The sequence below is a fragment of the Neltuma alba genome, unplaced genomic scaffold (assembly GCF_004799145.2).
Source record: "Neltuma alba isolate B1F8T4 unplaced genomic scaffold, ASM479914v2 tig00012305_pilon, whole genome shotgun sequence".
Lineage (NCBI taxonomy): Eukaryota > Viridiplantae > Streptophyta > Magnoliopsida > Fabales > Fabaceae > Neltuma > Neltuma alba.
In genome coordinates, this window is record NW_021636817.1 from 120,125 (window position 1) to 142,504 (window position 22,380).

The window sequence follows — 22,380 nt, forward strand, 5'->3', positions numbered from 1 at the left end:
TTTTGTAATGTTATTAATTTATTACACAGTATTTATATTTAAAAATAATATCATTTCTAGCGGTTTATAAACCGCAAGAAAATCACGGCGAAATATTTGTAGCGGTTCTTGAACCGTTAGAAAATTCGGGCGAATTTGATTACAACGCGAACTTTTCTAGCGGTTACAAAACCGCTAGAAAATTATGTAATTTTCTAGCGGTTTTGTAACCGCTAGAAAATGCAAAACCGTTGGAGAAGAATTTCCGTTAAAAACCGCTAGAAATTTTCATCGGTTTGTAACCGATATTTTGAATTTCTAGCGGTTAATAACCGCTGAAAAATGAAAATTTTCGTTAAAACCACTACAAAAAAATGACTGTTGACAGCTTCCTTTATAAGCTGAAGCACTCCAACTGAATTTCATTTTAACTTCTTTTTGAGCTTCCTGTGTCATATTTTCACGAAATTTGAGCATTATTAGTGATGGATAGGTCGTGGATCAACTTGCACCGGTTGACTCCGCAATACTTGGCTGGTCTAAACTATTTCTTGGATTTTGCTTTCGCTAATGCTGCCGTAAATGGTAAGATTCAGTGTCCCTGTCCTAAATGTAATTTCAAAAAGTGGCATCCCAAAGATATTGTTAGAGAACATTTAATCTTTAAGCCTTTTCCGCGAGAGTACGTATTTTGGCAACTACATGGGGAACGGCTAGATATGGGTGCTGAGTCAGTTCCAGTAGTTTCACGGATGGGAGTTCGAGTGGATGAAGCCGATGCCGTGGATGATGCTATGCGTGATGCTTTTGGTGTTCACGAAAGCCCGAATCCCAACGAAGATGAAGTAGTGGGACCTTAACCGGAGTTTCTAAGAAACGAAACTGCTCAGGAATTTTTTGACCTCATGACCGAAGCTAACAAGCCGCTTTATTCTGGGTGCACAAAGTATTCGAAGTTGTCATTCTTGGTGAGGCTTGGCCTGATGAAAACGACAAGTTTTAGCCAGCTAAATTCACCTTGACAAAGCAGAACAAGGATATCTTCCTCTCGACGTTGAAGAACATAAAAGTACCAGATGGATATTCTAGCAACATCTCAAGGTGTATCGATCTGCAGGCTCGAAAGGTTACTAGGTTGAAAAGTCATGACTCTCATGTTCTTATGCAACAGTTACTTCTATTGGCCTTGAAAAACACACTTCCTTCTGATGTATCAGTGGTTTTGGTAGAATTATGTTCATTTTTCAAGAAGTTGTATGCGAAGGTCTTGATAGCGGAAGAGCTTGATCAGCTGCAAAATAAAATTATTCTTACACTTTGTCACTTGGAGATGATATTTCCTCCATCATTCTTTACTGTTATGGTTCACTTGACTGTCCACCTTGTTCGAGAAGCAAAGGTTGCTGGCCCAATTCACTATCGATGGATGTACCCTATAGAGAGGTACTAGATTATCTTTTATTCCCGCCTCTTTAAATTTCACATTGTTCTTTCATTTACTCGTAATTATTAATGCAATTTTAACTTACAGGTACTTGGGAAAATTAAAATCATATGTTAGGAATAAGGCATGGCCTGAGGGGTCAATAGCAGAAGGTTATTCCGGAGATGAGGTCCTAACTTTCTGTTTGAGGTACTTTGATGGCATGGAGACATCTTTTAACCGCCCGCGTCGTGTAGATGATTCTCCTCCTGGTCCTTCCACGTCAACTTTATTTCCTCCTGTTGGGAAACCAGTTGGAGGATATGAATTCTTCAGACTCACTCCTACAGAGAAACTCCAGGCACACAGACACGTTTTGATAAATTGCAGCCAAGTTGAACCCTTCATGCAGTAAGTACATATATCATATAAGCTCACTAGCTTTTACACTTTATATTTGTTTCTTACTGACTCTTCTAACAAATTACACTTTACTATAGTGAGTTTAGGAGTTATCTCAGGCGTCAGCTACGGGGCCGTGCGCGTTCTGCTGACATTGATAAAAGAGTCCGCAAAGAGTTTCCCAGTTGGTTTACACGTCAAATACATAATGACAACAGCCCATACACAGATGAATTCAAAGCTCTTTCTCTCGGTCCATTAGACCATGCACGAAGGTTTACCGCGTACAATGTCAACGGCTTCAAGTTCTGTACGGTTGGACATGATCAGGGATTGCTCACACAAAACTCTGGAGTTTGCGGGACATTCAGAACGAGATGTTATGCTAGCAGTAGTGATGGCGATATGCGCTTTGGAGGCATCACTTACTATGGAAAGCTAATTGACATTATTGAGTTGAGTTACCAACTTTTAACCGTGACACTGTTCAAGTGCTCCTGGGCAAATACGACAACTTCACGGGGACTCGCTACTGACCATTTAGGCATCACCTCAGTTAATTTCTCTAGACTTATTCATACGGGGGCATCTGAAGATTATGAGCCATATATCCTTGCTTCTAAGGCACACCAAATTTACTATGTCAAGGACGAGAAACATAAAGACTAGAATATGGTCGTTCACCTCAAGCCACGGGATCTTTATGATATGGGTGATGGTGACATTATTTACGACAGTGAACCCTTCCAACCCTCGAATTTTGAAGACTTCTTTCCTCAAGGAGATGATAATTCGCCAATTATCAGGTACACGTCTTTTCTTAAATTATTTAAATAATTAACTACTAATTACTAATTTTTTCCAAATACATTATAAATTTAACAAATTTTTTTAAAATGTGTCCTTTCAGGCCGGATGATGATGGAGAATAACAGCATCCAAAATAAATTATTAAAAAAATTTCCCGTCCATAAATACATATGTATAAATTAAAATTCGTACATTTTTTTTAAAAATAAAAAAAATTAAATTTGTAGCGGTTACATAACCGCTACAAATTTATTATACAAAATTACAATTTGTAGCGGTTATTAACCGCTACAAATTCATATCTATAAATTAAAATTTGTTCAGATTTTTAAAAAATAAAAAAAAATTCAATTTGTAGCGGTTAAGTAACCGCTACAATTTTATTATTCAAAATTATAATTTGTAGCGGTTAATAACCGCTACAAATGTAACCGCTACAAAATACTAGCAGTTAGGTATACGCTAGAAAATGAATAACAGCTACAAAATGCAATAAAACGCTACAAAAACACCGCTACAAATGTGTCGTTGATCTCTATAAATACCATATCTTCTCTACATTCATTTACTCCATCTCTTTTCTTTCCTCTCCTATTCTTCTTCATAACTCTCTCTTTTTTTCTTACTATCTCATACGGTGGTTTCTTTCTCTTTACTGTATGGTAAGTGAATTTTATTTTATAATTCATTGTATCTTTTATTTGTTTTTATTTAAAATTTACTAACATATTTATTTCTCCTTTTCTTTCAGATTTTTCTTCTTCACACTTGTCATGCCCTCTTCAACTGATTCAAATACTCCCCAACCTAACACTATAGGTTCAATATTACAAAATATATCATCTTCAAATCAACTATCTTATTAAATATTCAATTCAATTATCTTATTAAATTAAATTCACTTCTTTTGACACACTCATAATTTAATTACATATTGTTTATTACAAAATTTAAATATATAAAATGTAACATATAACTAATTATACAAATTAACAAAATTCTTCAACATAATTTATTTAATGATTTTTAAAATTATAATATGAAAAACCATAAATTTTTTTTCTGGCACGGTAAACATTTCTAGCGGTTCCAAACCGCTAGAAATATTTCGTTAAATTTAAATTTTGCGTCAAAATTTCTAGCGGTTCAAACCGCTAGAAATTTTTTTTGCCGCCATTCCAAAAATTTAATTGGCAAGAAAATTTAATTTCCCAAACATTTCTAGCGGTTCTCTAACCGCTAGAAATTTCGGCGCGCTACTGAAATTATTTAATTCCCGGCAAAATAGATTTGGTTTAGCATGTTTCTAGCGGTTAAAAAACCGCTATAAATTTTATTCTGTTGACATTTTCTAGCGGTTTTATAACCGCTAGAAATGTTTTTCCTGTAGACATTTTCTAGCGGTTAAGAACCGCTAGAAATTTTCTAGCGTTTTGACCATGATGTGTAGCGGTTTCCATAACCGCTAGAAATTTTTTCTTGCGCCTGGTTTTCTAGCGGTTTTGTTAACCGCTACAAATGTTATCTGTTGCGGTTAAAACCGCTAGAAATGTGTCACTCTAATCGCTACAATTGACATATTTTTTTGTAGTGAATTTTGATGGAACCTAAAGTTCCAATCAACAATTCTGATTACATATGGCCAATGCCCAAATTGAAAAATTGAGGGAGTAATGGTTATGATATGGCTAAAAGTCATATTCAAGCAAATGGCAAAATTTGTTGTAGAGCTAAAAGGTTACAAGATGCGGGGGTAAACTCCTAAAAGGCTCAAATACTAGCAATAAATGAAAAAATTTGTTGTGGAGCCAAAATACCACAAGATATATACGAGGGTAAACCCTTAAAAAGCTCGATGCTAGCAATAAATGTAAATCTAATTAATACTTGTGAACTCTGTAACATCCCAAATTTTGGGCATAGAAGTACCAGAATTAGCCTGAAATAGGTAGACTACCAAACCCCTTTTGGCAGAGATCTTAGGGGTTCTTTGGAGGAACAGAGGGATTCCTAGGGACTGAATCGCAAAAAGAAAGCTTTCTAGGATTGAGGAAAAAGGAATTTAGAGATTCAGAAGAAGTCTCGAGGCCCAGGAATGAGAAATAGAGATAAATGCAGGCCAAAGGTTATGTTGGAGGCCTCAATAAGGTGAATTTTAAGGTTAAGCCAAACCAAGGGCAAAATTGTAATTTCGTAAAGTTTCAGGCTGGTAGGGGTAAAAATGGAAATTATGCCTGAAAATCTCAGAAAAATCCCAGAAAATAGAAAATGATATTTCAAGTTACTAAAATCGAATGAAGGGAGAATTAAAGTAAGAATTGTTTAATAGATAAAACGTAGGTCTTGAAGCAGTCAGTTTCTAGCTCCAGTCTGACCTATTAAATGAATAAGTTAAGGAATGACTTTTGGCATGATTAAAGTACACATCCTGAGCTTTAAAACAAGTGGTAGATCACTTAAAATGGATGTGTGTGCTAAGAGTTATGCCCTCTCAAAGTTGGACCTGTAATCTGGAACTTAAACAGTGAATAGTAACCCGAGTAATTATGTTGAAATTTTTAATCTACAGGCTTCTTTCGTAACCTACTTGAACCACAACACTTCCAAGCACATACTCTGAGGGGTTAAAGGAAGGATGTTTCATTTTGGTATCAGAGCAAAGGTTCTGGCAAAGGTTTTGGCAAATTGTTAAAAGAGAACAGAGGCTTTGGTAAAGGTTTAATGGAGCACTAGTTCAAGCAAAGGCCAGTAGGAGTGAAATCCCTATCCAAGAAAGTGATGGGTTATTAGGATTGGTCCAACTACAGTTATGAGATTGAGGTGACTTCTCCAGGAGACGTGGACACAACAGAGAAGTAAGGAATGACAGAAAGTAACCTAAAAGATAGGTGTCACTGTTAAGAGGCTCCCTGTAAAAACCCTCTACCTCAAGACATTTTAACCCATCATAAAACCTCTACTATGGTAGAAAAGGAGAGCTGTTAAAATGAGCTACCATAGTAGAAGGAAAATTTCATATTTTTAGAAATTGACTTTCAAGCTCGGGTCAACCCGTAAGACGTTGCATGCAACTAAAATAATCCATTCATATCCACTGGGCCTCCGAGCCTCCGGCCCGGGTAACACATACATCAAAATCAGCCCATCTAAATAGTTTTCAACCATATAATCCAGAGTTCATCAAACACTAGCAATGGCCTCCGGCCAACCAAAATAAGGAGATACATTCTCTCCAGTTTACAACAAGGCCGGGTAATCAAATATATCAAAAAGCAGTCCTAAATGTGGCAATGTATACTAGTCATACATATACAAATGCTAGAGGCCTAAAGCTAACCGAGCTCAAGCCTTTGCGTCTCTTCCCGATGGCCCACGCCCGGAACCTTCACCTGAAAACATTGTAAACCACGGGGTGAGACAAAGTCCTAGTAACCAACCTTTCCAATACTAGGTACTACTAAATAGGTGCTCGTGAGGTGTCAAGTGGGGCAGTTCACAAATAATATAAAACGATAGCCACAACAATTCATGTAAGTGCAATGATACAATCCCATCAACTAAATCCCTCACTTTGGGGGATTTTCAGGAGCTGAAGCCGGCCTATCCCTCGCTATGGGGGACGTAGGGAGCCATAAAAGGCCTATCCCTCACTCTGGGGGACGTAGGGAGCCAAAAGGCCTATCCCTCACTATGGGGGACGTACTAAGCCAACCATCATGCATTAATGGAAGCCTTACCACGTGGTAGTAACAGACAAAACTCTCACCAATTCCCAATTAATGCATCATGCTCAAATCATAATCAAAGAGTAATAATCATTTCACAATTAACCTCATTCAGTGGCATATCTTTCACAATTCCAAAATTCATTCATCATTAGTTGAAACCCCACAAGACGGTTTTTCTTTTTATACACAACATACAGTTTGAACATAATTACTACTTAGAGCACAAAACATAAATCTACTCACAATACCACAGAAGCAAGTACTAAGGATTGGAAAGTGGTTACCTCTCGCCTGAGCAAGGAACAACAAACCAACGATGTGGCCCCGTACACTACCAAGACTCACAACCGGTCTACACAAGCACACAAACACACAACCATCATATATTAGCTTTCAAACTAATAATGTGGTCAACACAACATTTGGGGACACAAAATTCCTATCTCCCATCAAAACTCTACCCAACTCAAAGGGTATATCTATCAAGGCAACACTCTAAAGTCATACCAATCCATTAACACCTTAATTCCTTTCCAAACATCAATTAAGATTCACAACCTCAAGGACCCACTATGGAATTCTACACCCAAACATCCTATTTGAGCAATTAAGGTTCCAACAACAATTATAAACCGATTAAACATCCAATTTAACCCTCCTTAACATAACCCAATTCACAAAACCCAAAATCAATCTCTACATTGTCATCCTCAATCCAAAATCATCCAATTCCATAAACCCTAGCTCCAAAAATTCAAGATTCTTTAAATCCAAGGAAACTACACCGATTAAATACTTAAACTAACCCAATGCAATCAATTAAACTCAAAACAATCGATCAAAAACCTCAATTCCATCACAACTTAGAAAATCCTAGGGTTCCACCAAAAATCCTCAGAATTCTAAGAAATTCCAAGAAAGAAAGAAGATTAGAGGTTAAAATCACTTACTTGAGGTAATGGATCCTTAGAAATGCCCCCTCCAAGCCAAAATACCGAAACCCTAGCAGAGCCTCTCTCTCTACCTCAGATTTTCTTATTTTTCGCACGCTGAACTGCTCCCGCGAATATATAGATTCGCGACCTTTCGCCGCGGCGAACTAATCCCGAGAGGGATTACTCGCCTGAAAACCTGACTTCGCCGCGGCGAACCCCAATTTTCGCCGCGGCGAAAGCTTCCCGAGAGGAAACTCTCGCTCGCCCAGAAAACATTCGCCGCGGCATACCCCTACCTTCGCCGCGGCAAAACCTTCCCGAAAGGGAAGCCTCGCTCACCTGAACAACTTCGCCGCGGCGTCCCCTAGACTTTGCCGCGGCCAAACCTTCCCGAGAAGACACTCCCCTCTGAAACTCCCGGTGCGCCGCGGCGAAGTTTCTGAGAGGGGTACGTTCACCTATTCCTCCAACAAACCTCAAATCCAACCCAAACACCAAGATCAAGATTAAATCACTAATCTATCCTCAAAATCAACCCAAAAGAGGCTATTAAAACCCGATAAAACTCAGGATGTTACACTCCCCCTCAGGAATGGAATGGTTAAGCTAAAAAAGAGCTTGACCGGGGTATGAGTTAAGGTCAAAAGACTCCCCAAGAGGGTAGTGGCTAAGAGTACAGTAGGCCAGTTTGGGGTATGAGTCAGTGCCCTAGTAGGGGAACCAAGTAGCAACCTAAACCTTAAGTAATCGATGTGACCTCGATAGAGGCAAGGTAATAGGATAGGATGCTTGAGGTTTGTTCGAATCCCTGAATAGAGGTAGAAACCTTTAAGGGATAGTAAACCAAGAGGGATAGAGAATAGATAATATTGAATGAAGAATTGATGATGAGTTAGGTGCCTGACCTAGACAACACAGCAAGGTGATTAAATATTCATTGTGTGATGTGATTAGTGTATGATGATCAATACTTGACCAGAGGAATGATTGGTCAAAAGATAAAGGAAGTTAGAAAGAGTAGAGTCAGGCAAGATCCCTCTTGAAGATAGAGTTAAACGAAAATAGATGAGAATATGAAAGAATGGGCCTAAAGTATAGGAAAAGTGTGAGCGGTAATGATAAAGCACATAAAAGTAAAAGCCATCCTCGTATAAATGACAAAAAAGTATAGGACGGAAAGCTATGTAAGTAAGGGTTCCAGGATTGAAACCTGGCTCTGATACCAAAATGAAACATCCTTCCTTTAACCCTTCAGAGTATGTGTTTGGAAGCATTATGGTTCAAGTGGATTACAAAAGAAGCCCGCAGATTAAAAATTTCAACATAATTACTCGGGTTACTATTCACTGTTTAAGTTTCAGATTACAGGTTCAACTTCAGGAGGGTATAACTCTTAGCACACACATCCGTTTTAAGTGATCTACCACTTGTTTCAAAGCTCAAGATGTGTACTTTAATTATGCCAAATTTCATGCCTTAACTCATTCATTTGATAGGTCAAACTGGAGCTAGAAACTAATTGCTCCAGGACCTACGTTTTATCTATTAAACAATTCTTACTTTAATCTATAAGGGTAGTTGTTACATGTTTGAATGAAGGGAGAATTAAAGTAAGAATTGTTTAATAGATAAAACATAGGTCCTGGAACAGTTAGTTTCTAGCTCCAGTTTGACCTACCAAATGAATGAGTTAAGGCATGAAATTTGGCATGATTAAAGTACACATCCTGAGCTTTGAAACAAGTGGTAGATCACTTAAAACGGATGTGTGTACTAAGAGTTATGCCCTCCCGAAGTTAAACCTATAATTTGGAACTTAAACAGTGAATAGTAACCCGAGTAATTATATTGAAATTTTTAATCTATAGGCTTCTTTCGAAATCCACTTAAACCATAGTGCTTCCAAGCGCATACTCTGATACCAAAATGAAACATCCTTACTTTGACCCCTCAAAGTACGCATTTGAAAGCGTTACGGTTCAAGCGATTCACAAAACAAGTCTGTAGGTTAAACTTTGTGATTGGTTCTCGGGTTACTGTTTACTGGTTAAATTCCAGATTTTTCAGTCCAACTTTGAGCAATCATAACTCTTAGCACGCACATCCGTTTTAAGTGATCTACCACTTGTTTTAAAGATCAGGATGTGTACTTTACTCATGTCAAATTTTATAAGCAGAGTCAGTCATTTGCCATACTTGTACTCTGTCACTATTTTGTTACTTAATTAGGGATAGCTTATCCCTTGACTTGTACTAACAGTTCATGATTAAGACTTTCCATACATAATACCATTTCATTCATACACTAACCATTCCCATACATTATAATAGCTAATTACACAAGCCAACATCATCATTTATCATCATATACTATCAATGGCACATTTACCACATATATTAGTATATACAGTGTACAACGAAATACAACAAATTTCTCCAAATCTTTTCTTCTTTCCTTGCTTCCACTTCATGTATCCTTTGCTTGATCATATCACCTATTATGGTTGGTTGAGGGAGGGTGAGATTTGGGAGAATCTCAGTAGTAAACAATAACCACCCCAAACATACATGGCAAGCTTGGCATTTATAACATGCTTGCAACTTAACATCTTTATAACATAATGACATATTTGGCAATCATCATATATTTATCATAAAACACATAGGCCTAAGGCATATTTCAACCACATTCACAATCACAACACACATGAGTTCATAAAATCATATAACATAGAAACATGTCATACATGCAAGCAAATACGATTTTCTGTCCTCTACTTTTCTGTCATTTATATGAGGATAGCCTTTACTTTTATGTGCTTTATCATTACCGCTCACACTTTTCCTATACTTTAGGCCCATTCTTTCATAATAATGCCATAGTAGTGTACCTGTCTTCATGGTCTTTCACTATACCATGGCATTTCAGGTTCCTCTAACACTGCTTTTATCAGGTCTCTTTGGCATACTCTGCCTTTCTCATCTTTATCTTAAAGGCCTATTTTCTTTCTTTCACATTCTTATTTCACATATAGCTTGCCTTAATGATGAAGGAAAATGGACGGTCCAGATCAAGCCATGTATTTTTAAGATCAACGGCTCAGATTCAGTCTTATTTTCTATAAATACCCCCTCCCCTCCCTCTCATTTCATCCAAGCTCATGGAAACCTTGGGAAAGCTCTGGAAAAATGGTTTCTAGAGAGAGAAAGAAGTGGGAGAAAGAAAGGCTAAGTGGTCTCATGCAAGATCAAGCTTTAAAACAAGGTATGTTCATAGTTTTTGATGTAGTTTTCACTACCCTTATTGTTGTTGAGCTTGGTTATGGATTTTAATGATTTTTGGGAGCCTGAAATCCTTAGGGAAGGTGCTGCACGAAATTTTTAAGGATAGGTGAAGATAAAATTGATGTTAGATTAATGTTCAACGGTTTGAAAGGAACACGAATCAAGTGGTTTTATGCTGAAATTGGTTGAATTTTATGATTGTGTAACTTGAGGAAATGTTTCAGCCAGACCTGGTTCTTGTGCCTTGAATGTGATTTTGATCATTTTGATGCTTCCAATGTGTTTAAAATGAAAAATTGTGTAGGGATAAGATTAAAGAATGAAGTTGGAAGCATTGGAATCAAAACTAAAAACTAAGTGGCAAATTTCAGTTTTGGCCTACAACTAAGGGAAGGAGTTGGATTTTGATGAATCTAAACTCATATTTGGATTCCCTGGGAAAAATTGTGTAGGATTGGCATAAGGGAACAATTTTTACAAAGCTAGAACACTACATTATAAATTAAGGAAAAAGGGATTAAGTTTAAGGACATAAGTCTTCCATATTGTGTAATTCTTGGTCCTAATGAGTAATGTGACCCTTGTGGTTGTGATTAGGACCTTGAGGCATCCAAGAGAAGGTTTGGATATGGTTGAATAAGCAACCTTAATGGTTGGAAGCAAAAGGGAGTAAGAAGAAAGCTTAAGGACACAAGGTAGCAAACGTGACCTTACTCTTATGTGTTTGGTATTTGCTTGCATGTATAACATGTTATGTGTTTATATGATTTTATGAACTCATGTATTATGATTATGAATATGTTTGAAATGTGTCATAGACCTATGTGTTTTATGGTTAATGCATGATGATTTCCAAACATGTCACTATGTTATAGAAATGTTAAGTTGCAAGCATGTTATGAATGCCAAGCTTGCCATGTATGTTTGGGGTGGTTATTGTTTGCTACTGAGATTCTCCCAAATCTCACCCTCCCTTAACCAATCATAGTAGGTCCAATGATAAAGAGAAGGGATGCTTGAAGAAGGGTAAGAAGATGGAAGCAAAGAAAATGAAGAATTTACATACGTTTTAATGTAATGATTGACATCACTAATTATGTAATTAATTGTGGATGTGTCAAGCATGAAATGTGATGTAATGTTTGAGGTATAATGTAATGGCATGCAACTCAAAATATATGAATGAATAGGAATTCATAAGGCTAGTTGTTGCATGCTCGAATGAAGGGAGAATTAAAGTAAGAATTGTTTAATGGATAAAACGTAGGTCTTGGAGCAATCAGTTTCCAGCTCTAGTTTGACCTATCAAATGAATGATTTAAGGCATAAAATTTGACATGGTTAAATTACACATCCTAAGCTTTAAAAAAAGTGGTGGATCACTTAAAACGGATGTGTGTGCTAAGAGTTATGTCTTCCTAAAGTTGGACCTGTAATCTGGAAAATACCCAGTAAACAGTAACTTGAGAACAAATCCCAAGTTCAATTTACAGGCTTGTTTTGAGAATCGCTTGAACCATAACGCTTCCAGGTACATATTCTGAGGGGTTAAAGGAAGGATGTTTCAAACTTCCTAAAGGATTATTATCGGATTTGTTATTGAGATCAAAGATAGATTTATCCATATAAATTTAATTCTCTATCTCTTTGAAATTAAATGGCTATTAGCCGTGATACTTAAGTTATGGCCAGAATGAGTTTCTATCATATTAAATTACTACATGCCATATAATTTCAATTTTCTATCTTATATGACCAAAAGCCATATATTTGATTTTTTATCTTAAGATTAAATGGCTAAAAGCTATATATATATATATGTATATCTTTAATTTTCTATGTTAAGATTAAATGGCCAAAAGTTATATATATAAATATTTAATTTTATATCTTGAGATTAAATGATCATAAACTATATATATTGATTTTATCTTATTAAATGGCTAGAAGCCAAATAATTTTGATTTGGAAAAAGATCACTATGTGATTTGTTTATAAAGAAAAATAAAAAAAATTATAGTAATTAGACATTTTGAAAACTATAAATAATATAGGCTAGAAGGCTAATAGTTCAAATACCTTGTATTACGAGAAACTCTTGACTACAGTGAATGATGATGTGGTATATTTGTTTAAGAGATTTTTGTTCAGTAGATAAAGGTATATGTATGGGTATTATATTTCTTACTTTTATTAGATGTGTATTTATCTAAAGTCTTAGCTTTATTCTTATGATTATAATTATCTTAATTTGATATCAATTAGCTTAGTATGTTGGAAAGCACGATAATAAAGTAGCAATTTCATACAGCTCCAATTTGTTGACAAAAAACAGTACTCCCTCTGTTCCTTATTATAAGAGACATTTGATGTTTATGGTATGTTCCTATATATAAAAGACACTTACAAGTTGTCTCTACTTTTTTGTGTTGATTTACTATTTTACTCATATTTATTATCTCCAACTCACACTCTCTCTCCCTCCCATTTCTCTTTCTTTTAATAATTTAATTTTTCTCTCTCATGCTCTCTCTCCTTATTAATAAGGGCATTTTTGAAAAAAAATTATACCTTTTACACATTAATTGTTCTTAACTAATTTTAACTGTTTTTTTTATCAACGTACTTCGGTTATTTGTCTCTTATAATAAGGAATGGAAGGAGTACCCTATAATTGAGGTTCATATTCTTAATATATAAGGTACGCGAATTTACCTTTTCTTATTATTTTATATTCATATTTTGCATTTTATTAATTTAATGTTTAAATTTTTATTCTTATATATTTGTAATATTCAATTTGATATGTGTTAATATTATAATTTTATGTTATTAAATGGGTCTATATTTGTTTTCTAAAATCTTGAAAAATAAATTGCACTTAGAGACTCCATTTCTTTTCAAAGAAAATTACGTTATTTATTCTTTTTTCTTTTCTACTCGATCTCTTCTCTTATTATTTTGGGGGGGGGGGAGGAATTATAATCAAATACCCCATCACTCAAACTTATTTATTTTATTCAATAGAGAAGATATGAAAAGATTTTATATAAAAAGATATCTTTTATCCTTATAACTAACCCTAAACATTTGCTTAAGTCCTGATTTAAGCAAGAGGTTATGAATTTGACTCCTAGAGGGAGTGTGAATTTCTCCCATTGGGTGAAAAATAAAAATACAAAGTTCTAGAAGAGCTATATCATGGTCTATTATTCCTGTTAATAGTTGAAAATAATATTACAATGTGTAAGCTTCTCCCATCGGGTAAAAGATGAAAATATAAGTCTCCAGAAGAGTTATATTATGGTTTATTATACCCATTGATGGTTGAGAATAATTTTACAATTAGGAGTGTTCAAATTGTCTCGTCCCGATCCCGGTAACTCTGGGACGAGACAAAATATGCCCCGGGACGGGACACAGGACAAGGTTTTCTCATCTTGGTCCCGTCTCAGGGTATATAATTAAAAAAAATTGCAAATATTTGTGACAAATTGACTCCCTTGCCCTAATTTTCTAATGCTTTCGGTGCCTCCCAGTCTTCAGTCTTCACCTTGCCTTCAGTCGAAGAGCCACTTCCTCTGTTACTTTCCTTCCCCGTAAGCAGCCCCTTGTAACAGCTTCGGTTTCCTACAAATCTCCCTCTAGTCTCAGCCTCTCGCTGCCCATAGATCTCCCGTTGGTCTCCCTCTGTGATCTTTCCTTTCGTCTCCAGCTAAGTCACTATCCATAGATTGCTAGCTTGTGCCCATAGTCTCACGCCTCTGGCCTCCCTCCTGCAGCCTCTAGTCTCCCTCCTGTAGATCTCCCTTTGGTCTCGGCATTGTGTTCCGGTCTCTCTCTTGTGGCCTCTTGATTCCTTCTTCTTTGAGTCTGCTACTCTGCTACCTTCGACTCTTTCCCTACCCCTTGAATCACCGAGATAAGACTAGTGATTGCAATCTCCCATTAATGTCGAAAAGTATAAGACTCCCATGCTAATCCTACTTCTAATTTTGCTTGTATTTGGTTTGGACTTAAATTGTGTTATGACTGTCTTGGAAATAGATTGTTATGGTGGATTGTTCTGCTTGGATTGCAAATTTATTATTGTGTTCTTGATTGCTAAAAGGTGGTTCAAAATATTAATGGCTTTAACGACATTAATGCATAGCTCGCAAGGTGTGTTTCAGCTTTGGATTAGCATCCATATTTTTCAGAGGGAAAAAAAAAAGAATGGCGGCAAGGACGTGCAGGATTTTTATATTCATATGCTTACGGTTTACTTATTTTCGAACCAGAGGCGCAGGATTAAATATGCACACTTTAATATCAATTTGTGAAGTCCAGAGGACTCGTTTTTGTTACAATAAAAACTAAATAACGAAGGCCCAGAAACATAGAGAATTGCCACAAATATAAAGGCAAAAAAAAAAAAAAGGAAACAGATCAAGCCCAACAGGAGCAGAGAGGATTAGAATATTCTTGTGGAGGGTCTATAATGACAAGCTACCAACAAACGCTTGGAGAAGCTCTTGGTCCTCCAGCTCGCCGATCTGTAGCTTTTGTCAGGATGAAATCGAAGACATCATGCATATACTGCGAGACTGTTTTTATGCGAAGAATATGTGGCTGGAAAATCTCAACCAAAAAGCAGTGCATTCTTTCTTTTCTCTGAATTTAAAAGACTGGATATCTTCAAACTTGAAACAAAACATGGAACAGGCGAATATTGAAAACGGGAGTCTATTCTGGGGTGTAGGAGCGTGGAAGTTATGGATTTGGAGAAGTAGTCACTTATTTAAGGAGAATTTTGTCAAACCAACTAATCCCTCTGCTTATTTGAGAAATAGCGGAAATTATTTACTCAAGTGGACGAGCGTAAGAGAAAGAGTAACTCAGATTCTATGAATGCTGCTGAAATGTCTTTCTCGTGGGTTCCCCCGCCTATAAATTGGATTAAACTGAATGTAGATGGTGCCGTGGCGCTGGATTCCTACAAAGCTGGATGTGGTGGTTTGCTACGTGACTACAAAGGCAGCTGGATTGCTGGTTTCTCCCATCAACTTGGCCTCTGCAGTCCCCAGGAAGCCGAAGAATGGGCCATCTTTAGAGGCCTGAAAATAGCCTGGGACTTTGGCTTTAAACAGGTGATCGTTGAATCAGATGCAAAATTGCTGATCGAACAACTAACCAGACAGAACCGAAACAACAGTTGCAGCCTCCTGATCAAACAAATCCAAAACATGCTGGTTTTTAACTAGACTATCAAGCTAGAGTGTATATCGAGGAAAAGAAATCGTGCTGCTGATAGCTTAGCCAAATTGGGAATCTCACAGTCTCGTATGTTCGATATATGTCCTCCTAATCTAAAGGAGTTGATAGCGGAAGAATGTTTGGGATGCAGCCCCAGTGAATTTTAAATTTCCTTGGCCTTGGGCCTTCTCTTGTAACAAAAAAAAAAGAAAAGAAAGAAAAATGTAATTTTGCAGCCAGGGAAAAAAAAAAAAAGTCCTCCCACGCACCTATACATAAAGTTATCAGTGAAAGAATTTCTCGTAAATTTATATTTTTCTTTAAACTTTTTTTAATTAATTGTGGATTTATCAGATAACTAGTTTTTATATGACAATATTTACATCAAATTTCTTATATTCATTATGTGAAGTTCTCCACTCACACATAGGCATGTGTTTTTTTTTTTAAATGCTTCCAAATAAATGATCATATGTGATTATTTGATTAGAGAATTCAATATAATGGGTATTTAGAATTTGACCTAAATATTTTTTTAATATGAAATGATTAAAGTAAATATTCCTCTGGCCCTAAATATAAGATTTATTTTGTAGTGTAAATTATATTATAAAGTGGATTTTATATTTAGGACATTTTAAAAGATCAACTCGTGATTTTTATAAATAAATTTAGCTAGAAGGGGGGAAAAAAAGCTTTGGCAGGGAAATTGGGAAACGCTGAAACATAGAAGCGGGAACTAATTCAGCGACACCGTTTCGTTCAAAACCAGAAAATAAGTCATAATTCAACGGCGTTAGTCGCAACGAGAATAAAGGTCATGTTTGGTACGAGGTATTAAAGTTTAAGGGACTGGGAATAGAATTGGGAATGGGATTGGACATGCGATTGGAGTTGGCGTTGAGTTTTAAAATTACGTTTGGTATGGGATGGGATTAAGAAAAAATAGGTAAGACCCAACTCAAACAGAAATTAGCAAAAAGACATAAGTGCCCTGGTCTTCTTCCGTTCTTCCACCTTCCAAAAATTCATCCCCGCTGGGCCGCTGAGCACCTATCAATAGAATGAATCAGGAAAATATAGGCAAAAGGGGCAAAGCAGAAATTAAAATCAGAAATGCAAACCGTAAAATTGAAATCTTAGCACCCAATGCAGAATCGTCAATGGCATCATACCTGGATGTTCATAGGCTTCAATTTTTTTCAATTCATTCGAACTACAAGGTATGGGTTTTAATTCATTTGAATCGAAGATCTTGTCTGCTTCATTTACCAAAGGGATTTGTCATTCTGGACGCAATCTGATTATAAACACAAGGTTTTTGTTATTGCAATGGAAATCAAAGATCGAAACGCTCTCAGACACAAGAAATGGAGAAGATGAACTGGAGATCAAAGATCGAAGCTCAGACTGGGCAAAGAAGGATGAAGATTGCAGAAAAATTACGACGATGTGAAAGATAAAGATGAACACTATTAATGGAGAACACAATCTGCAAAAACACTGGGGAGATGAACCAGTTCGTGATTCATGATGGTCCAAAGAAGGAAGACCGATATACGGGAGGCGGATGGGTCAGGGATAATTTGGTCCAAAAATGTTTAGTCCTGGGATTGATTTTCCAGTACCAGGGCGGTCGATGGTATTGAGCAATGCCACAGAAAGCAGTATTGAGCAGTCCCAGCACTGCTCAAGTCCACGTACCAAACGTTATAAAATAAGCAATCCCAGTACCAACTCTTCCAGTACTTTATACCAAACAGGGCCAAATTTCTTCGCAGTATCCTTAGAAAATTCAGTTGATTTTCGCAATGTTTCGTCTATGGTCCACGAATTAGGCTTTCAGCTCATATTGCGTCCTCGATCGATTGCATTGATGGGGAACATTGATGATTCGACGAACATAAGGTGCGCTTTATCTTTTATCTTTGAATTAGTTTGCGACCTCGACCTTTTGACATCAACAAGGATGCGGCAATTTATTCATCTCTGTGTTTTGGAAAATTCTAAAAACTGATTCCACCTGTTGTAGCGAAATTTCATCCAAAAGAGCCCAACACGGTTTTTAATATTTCAGAGCTAAACAAGATAGTATAATGTGAGAATTTTGCGGTGCTAAACTGGGGCAATTGCCCAGAAAATGTCATTGGTGTGATTGTTAGCTTATCTTTAACTGTGGTGAAAGTGCTTTGGACTTCTATATTATTGTACTAGGCTATTTCTCCTTAACAAATTTTACTATGATGTTGATAATTCCTGTGAGTAATTTTCTGTTTATGTGTGTATCATATGTTCTGGAATACTATATTATCCACGATTGGAGAAATCATTCTACTTGTTTTGTTGGGAACCCAATTGTATTGTTGAACAAAATCAATCCACGGCTTACTACAACCGAAAAAGGAAAGATGACTACAAGTTATAAACATGTACATAAAAGCACTCCGATCACTTGTTATAGCAAAGCCCATTGGAAAACAAGCAAGCATACTTAAATCATGAATCACGAGCTGTCTCCATGTCAATCATGTGAGCTATGCTTCGCATAGTTGGTCGTGATTGAGGGTTTGACTGTAAACAAGAAATAGCCAGATTACTAATCAAAGCCAATTCCTTCAATTTTTCTTGATTTGTAGGAGGTGAAAGACGTGGGTCTAAAATCTCTTTGAAGTTGATGTTTTGAACACCATATGTTTGTATATGAGAAATTAGATCTCCTGGATGATTTCCTGTGAGAATTTCAAAAGCCAAAACACCGAAGCTATACATGTCACATTTTTCAGTCACTGCCTTTGTGTATGCAAGCTCTGCACCAGCCAGTTGGGGGAAAATTGAAAAAAAAAAAAAGGCAAAAAAACGTTAGCCAATTATAGTAATGACAGGGATACATATGAAATTATGTTGGTCAATTACTAAAAATAATCCAGAGTAGAAGAAGTTTAACAAAATTGTAACTGCTCTAAAATATCACTTCTTGGGCTTAAACATTTGTAAACTAGAAAACTTTCGGAAATTTTGGATGATCTTCTGTAGCTAAAATATAATTCTTCCTTTTTAAGAACTTACAAGTTGTGAGGGAGACTGTCACAAGTTAATTTAAAGCTAAACAGAGTCAGATATAGCATATGAAGCTAACCTGGAGCTGCGTAGCCATATGTGCCTGCAAAGGAAGTCCAAATATGTGAATCTGGCTTCAGGAACCTTGCTGTGCCAAAGTCTGAGACATGAGCTTCCAGATTTTTGGACAATAATACATTTTTGCTTGATATGTCTCTGTGGATTATTGGTGGGTTGCAATCATGATGCATGTAAGATAAAGCTTGTGCTACTCCCTTAACAATCCCAACTCTCCTTGGCCAATCTAGCTCAGTAGCTTTTTCTTCATTTCTCAGCATATCATTTAAGCTCCCTCTTTCCATGTACTCATAAATTAAAAATGTGTGTAAGGGGTCTGAACAAAACCCGTACAACTTCACAATGTTTCTGTGACGTGTTTCAGTCATGGCTTCTATCTCACTTTTAAAGGATTTTATACTTTCAATGTCTAAGCTATCTGCCTCACATCTTAACTTTTTTATAGCAACTACTTGACTTCCTGGCATGGCCACTCTGTAAACTTTCCCTAATGTTCCCTCTCCAATGCAGTAGGTGTCATCAAAGTTCTTAGTGGCTTCAATTATGTCTTCATAAACAATTCTGCCATTGAAATACCATATTGAAAATGGACTTTTTCTCTCCCGTGCAGAATTCTGTTTCATATATGTTGTCTTACAACAAAAGACAAAAATGCAAACCAACAATGATGAAACAAGCAGTGCACCTCCCAAAGAAGCAACAATGGCTACTATAACTTTCTTTTTGTTGCTTCCACCTCCAGGTTTTGTGTATGAGACATTGCAAGGTTGCAGGTCTTGTATATTCCCACATAACTCTTTGTTGTTTCGTAAATCCACTGGATAGGAAGAATTAAATATGCCACTGTTGGGTACAGGACCCTCCAAGTTGTTGTAAGAGAGATTGATGCTTGACAAACTCAACATGTCACCAAGAGAGTCAGGGATGGAACCAGATAGATTGTTGTGAGAGATATTCAAGCTGATCAAATTTTTCAGCTTGCTAAGATCAGCTGGAATTTGGCCAGAAAGTGAATTGTAACTGAAATCCAACAAATCTTGTAAGGCTGCCAGATTTCCAATTTGGTGTGGGATTGTTCCATTCAAGCCATTGTTGCTGAAATTTAAACTCAACAAGTTTGAGCAATCCCCTATCTGATAAGGGATTTGTCCTCTTAGCATGTTTGTTGACAAGTCTATTGTTTGCAAATTGGACAATTTCCCAATGCTTGCTGGTATCAATCCTGAAAGTTTGTTGCTACCCAAAGATAGAGTGGAAAGGCTAGAAGAATTCCCTATTTGTTGGGGAATCTCTCCTGATATTTGATTGGAAGACAGATGTAGCTCTACCAGTTGGTTCAACTGAAAAATATCATCACGTATGGCACCACCTATTGAATTTCCAGACATGCTAAGATATTGCAAGTTTTTGCAGCTTCCCCAATTTGAAGAGAGCTCACCTTGGACATTATTGTAGCTGAAGTCCATGTAAGTAAGATTAGGATACACTCCAAAATCTTGATCCGCATAACCCCTGAGTTGGTTATATTCCATCCGAACCCTGTACAAGGATGGGCAATCTCTCAGGCTTATTGGAATTGGGCCGGTGAAACTATTGTGGGCAGCACTGAAATTGGCAAGCTTGCCACCTTTGCAAACTTGCGGTGGTAACTCTCCAGTGAAGTTGTTTTCAGCAAGATGTAGGACAGTTAAAGAAGAGAAGTTTCCTAATTCTTGTGGTACGGGACCTTGTAAATTATTTATGTGGAGGAAAACCTGAGATAGATTAGTCAATCTACCAAAACCAGGAGGAATCACGCCTGAGAGCTGGTTTCCAGACATCCTAAGAACACTCAAATGTGTACAGTTCCCTAGAGATGGGGGAATAGGTCCATAAAAGCTATTCCCATCTAAAGCTAGCACAGTTAAATTTTTTATATTCCCTATTTCATCTGGAATTCTACCACCAAGCAGGGTGTCCTGAAAGAGAAGATTTCTGATCCCTATCAGTCCAGTCTTGGGCTGATCAGAACCATCAGGAAAGAGACGAGGGTCTAATATCCCAGTAATGTTGTTTCGAGAAACATCAAACTCGTAAACTTGAGTCAAATTAGCAAGAGAAAGAGGTAAAGTGCCATTGAGGTGATTTGTTGAGAGGTCAAGATATTGCAATCTAGAAAGCACTCCAATGTTTTCTGGTATACTACCGGTGAGGTTGTTTGTTTTAAGATCAAGGCGGAGAAGATTTGGAAATGCAGAGAAGTTCAAGTTCTGGAGGGTACCTTCAAGACCAGTGTAAGCCAAGTTTACTGCAATCACACTTCCTGAGGAATTATCACATGTTATTCCACGCCATGAACATGGGCTTTGAGCTGCACTTGAGTTTTGCGCTGGAGAGACCCATGACTCCAGAATTGGTTGATCTGGAAGACTTTCTTTCCACCTGAGAAGGGCCTCTGTTTCTGGCTCTCCAGAAGCTACTACACAAATTGCCAAGAAAACCACACATGTAGCTTGAACTGCAAGGTAAGCGTCAGTTCTCTGCTTATCCATTGTTTTTCCCCCCAGAAACTGGTTCTCTCTCCCTCTTATTTTTTTCTGCAAGATTTATGCTGGTTTCGGGGGACTAAAATAGGACTCTGGTTTCTTAGATATATGATTAGTGTCTATGTATTTTACTTTGCAATTTGCATGAGAACAAGGCAGCAATTGTTGTCGATGTCAAACTGATGGACAAAGTATAATATAATTCTTTTAATTACTCTATATTCGAGCATTTTGTATGGTTTTGGACCTTCCCTCTGTTTTTAATATTTTTCTCATAAAATAAAAGTGTTGCGTTTGTTGAATATTCTGTTATGGTTGGTTTGTTCGGTCTTAGCATTGATTTTCTAGGATTAATTGGGCATGACGAATTGTCTTTGACTTTTAGCCAATAGTTTACAAGTCCAAGTTTCAACTTGATGGCATCATCCATTTTCAGGCATTATGGATAATAGAGCACACTTGGTAATTGGTAAAATTTGATAAAGCTCCAACTCACTTAGACTTTTTTGTATTAAAAAAAATTGATAAAGCTTTTTTATTTTACAGTGTCATAATTTACATTACTTCTGAGAAGAATTTCATCGCTATAAAATATAATCATAATCACTAATAGAAAATCTATACTAAGTCGTACAATTCCATAACTATAAATGGTGTGGTTTATTTCTAAAACTCGGTGTAATACAGACGGCTCATCTACTTATGAAATCTTATATTTTTGTTTAAATTAAATTTTCAACAAATAATACTGCTCATATTTATAAGGAGGAGTACTGTTTATAAGTCAGTGCAAATTATTCCCTTGCCTTTGACTCTTGCTACATCTTCATATACACAGCTTACCATATCATTTATACACTAATAGCAATTAAAGTTGGGTGTGTTTAATTTGCCCTTTTGAGGGAGACTGCTTTTTAGTACTG

The 22,380-nt window shown here is 36.7% G+C and overlaps 1 protein-coding gene across 1 annotated transcript; it reads right to left on the bottom strand.

Moving 5' to 3' along the window:
• Positions 1–18,227: 18,227 nt before the first annotated feature.
• Positions 18,228–21,688, bottom strand: LOC114725921 (MDIS1-interacting receptor like kinase 2-like). The gene is made up of 2 exons (XM_028912483.1): positions 18,934–21,688; positions 18,228–18,604 (listed from the first exon to the last, which is right to left on the bottom strand). The coding sequence occupies exons 1-2, from the start codon at positions 21,461–21,463 to the stop codon at positions 18,294–18,296; spliced, it is 2,841 nt and encodes a 946-aa protein (XP_028768316.1). The 5' UTR covers positions 21,464–21,688; the 3' UTR covers positions 18,228–18,293.
• Between the last annotated feature and the right edge of the window lie 692 nt (positions 21,689–22,380).

Coding starts and splice junctions, on each gene's coding strand:
- LOC114725921 (XM_028912483.1), bottom strand. CDS start 21,463: ATGGATAAGCAGAGAACTGACGCTTACCTTGCAGTTCAAGCTACATGT. Junction 18,605..18,933: donor ATATGGCTACGCAGCTCCAG/GTTAGCTTCATA, acceptor TGGCTGGTGCAG/AGCTTGCATACACAAAGGCA.